Source organism: Brassica oleracea, chromosome C7 (assembly GCF_000695525.1).
Source record: "Brassica oleracea var. oleracea cultivar TO1000 chromosome C7, BOL, whole genome shotgun sequence".
Taxonomy (NCBI): Eukaryota; Viridiplantae; Streptophyta; class Magnoliopsida; order Brassicales; family Brassicaceae; genus Brassica; species Brassica oleracea.
This window is the reverse complement of record NC_027754.1, coordinates 34,673,615-34,676,996: the sequence shown is the minus strand read 5'-3', so window position 1 is coordinate 34,676,996 and position 3,382 is coordinate 34,673,615. Positions and strand designations below refer to the sequence as shown.

General features: G+C 32.0%; 1 protein-coding gene across 1 annotated transcript; it reads left to right on the top strand.

Annotated features, from left to right (window-relative positions):
• The first annotated feature begins 256 nt into the window (after positions 1 to 256).
• Positions 257 to 2,410, top strand: LOC106303861 (protein SULFUR DEFICIENCY-INDUCED 1-like). Its single transcript, XM_013740205.1, has 4 exons — positions 257 to 499; positions 1,277 to 1,489; positions 1,628 to 1,783; positions 1,876 to 2,410. Exons 1-4 carry the CDS (start codon positions 362 to 364, stop codon positions 2,296 to 2,298), a joined length of 930 nt encoding a protein of 309 aa, XP_013595659.1. The 5' UTR covers positions 257 to 361; the 3' UTR covers positions 2,299 to 2,410.
• Positions 2,411 to 3,382: the final 972 nt, after the last annotated feature.

Sequence of the window (3,382 nt, the reverse complement as noted above, 5' to 3'; positions counted from 1 at the left end):
AGGTAATAAGAACAACGAGATGCTTTTGATACACCGTATGACCGTAACAATATGAATCGAATATATAGAATCTTTTGGCGTTTAATAACCTATAATATATACCAATAAAGGTACCAAATAGAGAGAGAAGACGGCAATGGTAAAATGACACACGTTTAGGCGTTTAGCTCGGTCACCTACGTGTGGTAAGAAGTCTTCAGGTCACGTGGCAGATACTATGAACAAAGAGGAGATACTGTCCGAATTCATTTACTACAGTTACAACGGAACGCATATATAAGTATAGTTTTGAGGTTCTCTCTCCCAGCATGTATTAATTAAGACACTCTGTATAGGCTTTTATTATTCAGAGAGGAAAGAGATGGAGAGAAGCTTCAAGATGAAGAATAATAATACCAACTCAACAAGGAGCAATCTGATGAAAGATAATGAACTGTTTCATGTGATTCACAAAGTTCCAAGTGGAGATACTCCCTATGTCAAAGCCAAACATGCTCAGGTACATATTCTTCTTCTTTGAGTTTTGCTTTTTGTTTTTCAGTTTTCTTTTGTGAATCAAATTTTTACAAGATTACATATTCATTTATATGGTAGTTTCTATCGAATTCATCTACTATTTTATGAACTTTATAAGTGGAAAGTATTCAGGTATAAGATAGAAGTATAGAAATACATATGTTTAGTGTGGATTTTGGTGTAATTTGGATTGGATACTTTTGTAGTTTTCTGTTTGCCTGAAAATTAGTGAGTGGCTTAGTCGATAATTATTACAAGACAAGCTAGACTTCGTGATTTTTTCTTTCTTTAAAGTTATGCCTGAAAGTTTGGTATTTGCTAAAAAAAAAAAAAAAAAAAAGGTTTTGGTATTTGCTAAGTTTTTAAAACCGAATTTGAACGATGGAACAAAAAAGCAGTTTGTTAACTATAATCTCAAATCCTTTTCCCATTTTTAGCTGATTATGCAGTAATACCAAACTAATATGATACGATGTAGACTAGAAAAAAGTAATCTTGCGGTGTGCATATCTCGAGTCACTAGTCGCACCAAAACGTGCGGATTCTCGCATTAATATTCGCGTTTATTACTTTTCATCCGAGTGGTGCAATTAGTCTTCACGTCCCAAAGATTATTCTTCTTTACAGTTTATATTGGCATATCCGCTCATACTTTTGAACTTTTTAATATATATATTCAGATGGGAATAGACGAATAGTGAAGTGACATTATTATTAGTTAAGAAGACTTACACTATATGTAACATATGTTGGGTTGCAGTTGTTAGAGAAGAACCCGGAGATGGCAATAGTGTGGTTTTGGAAAGCCATTAACACAGGAGACAGAGTAGACAGTGCTCTCAAGGACATGGCTGTTGTAATGAAACAACTTGACCGTTCTGAAGAAGCCATCGAAGCCATCAAATCTTTTCGTCCTCGTTGTTCCAAGAACTCCCAAGATTCCCTCGACAATGTCCTCATCGACTTATACAAGGTCCTACTATAACCAGACATTTATGATTTATCTACTTGCACTCAAACATAAATAAACTGTGGGTCTTGGAAATTAGTCTTAAAACTAATAATATGTTATCAAAGCACTCACATGTGATGAGTTCTTACAAATGAATAGAAATGCGGGAGAATGGAGGAGCAAGTTGAGTTGTTAAAGAGGAAACTAAGGCAGATCTATCAAGGAGAGACTTTCAACGGTAAACCCACAAAGACCGCTCGATCCCACGGCAAAAAGTTTCAAGTGACCGTTCAACAAGAAATCGCAAGACTACTGGTAAATAATGATCCAATGACTTGTAACCAACTTATGTTTGTCTTACTTTCCGCACGGTGGACTGACTATTTAACGTGGAATAAATATACCAGGGGAACTTGGGGTGGGCATATATGCAACAAGCCAAGTACTTGTCAGCAGAAGCGGTATACAGAAAAGCACAGATGGTGGAGCCAGACGCTAACAAATCTTGCAACCTCGCGATGTGTCTTATCAAACAGGGCAGGTTTGAGGAAGGAAGATCGGTTCTTGACGATGTTCTCGAGTCTAGGGTTTTGGGTGCGGATGATTGTAAAACAAGGCAACGAGCTGATGAGCTCCTGGGTGAGCTAGAGGTTTCGCTGCCACTTCGGCGAGATGCTGAGATGGAGGATGTATTGGAGAATATCTTAGACGATGACTTTGTTCTTGGGCTTGAACAGATAACGACCAGTAGTTTTAGATCTAAGAGATTGCCAATCTTCGAACAGATCTCTTCTTTTAGAACTTCTTTTAGAAATCAGCTAGTTTGCTAATAGTTTGATTTTATGTTTCCTAAATGTATCATATATTTCGTGTTTCATAGTTTAATGTGTTAGAACATATAATGTGTTCTTGCGTAAATTCTGTAATATACAACAATAATGGTGTCACCTTGAGGACTTCTAGTTGCTTTAATTACTTACGGTTGATATCAGTGGTTGAGTTTTAAGACTCCAGTGGATCATCGGTTAGATACGATTACAGATGAATAGTGATAAGTAAGTACTAAATTACTAATGATATAAAGTTTAACATGGTTTAATAGATAAAAAAAAAGAAATATTTATTATTGGGGGCGAATATATAAGAGTTAAATGTCTTAAAATCTTTATTAAGATTTTTTTTATCACGATAAATATACAAAGATAAATTTTAGTAAAAATTCTTAAAAAGCAAATTAGTGATATTCATCCAGCAGGAAACAGACGTATCCCCTATATATTAATCGAGTAACATTAAAAAAAATGTAACCTCAATTTTGTAATAACTAGTGATCAACCCGCCCTACGGACGGGGGTATGCAAATAAATGAAAAAATAATATATTTTAAATATTTAATTTATTCTTAACTAAAAATAAAATTAATTTTGATATATACTTTTTTTCATCACTTATTCCTTTGAAAAATATATATTTGAACTGATACTGTTCTATATACAATAGAACCTCTATAAATTAATAATGTTGGGACTTTAAAATTTTATTAATTTATAGAGATATTAATTTACAAAATTTTTCTTTTTTAGTTTTTTTTTTCTATTTTTAAATATTTTTATTAATAAAATAAGAAAATATTTGATTTTGCCGTATATAAATTATTTAAATTTTAGAAAATTGATTTTCATATTATTTTATTATCTTATCTGGTGTATAGTGTTATGTTTCATAGAATTGTTATGTGGTTTTCGATATAATTTTACTAAATATTATTAAAATATATTAAAATATATTAAAATAATAAGAAAAATAAAAGTATTTTCATTGTGAATATAAAACCAACAATATAATGTTTAGTTTGTACTTATATAAAATATATATAGAGATATATTATTAATTTATAATTTTAATGGGACTATA

Bases quoted from the DNA above. Each gene is read 5' to 3' on its own strand.
- LOC106303861 (XM_013740205.1), top strand. From the start codon at position 362: ATGGAGAGAAGCTTCAAGATGAAGAATAATAATACCAACTCAACAAGG. The intron at 500-1,276 runs GTACATATTCTT...GTTGGGTTGCAG, and splicing joins TCAAAGCCAAACATGCTCAG to TTGTTAGAGAAGAACCCGGA. The intron at 1,490-1,627 runs GTCCTACTATAA...ACAAATGAATAG, and splicing joins TCCTCATCGACTTATACAAG to AAATGCGGGAGAATGGAGGA.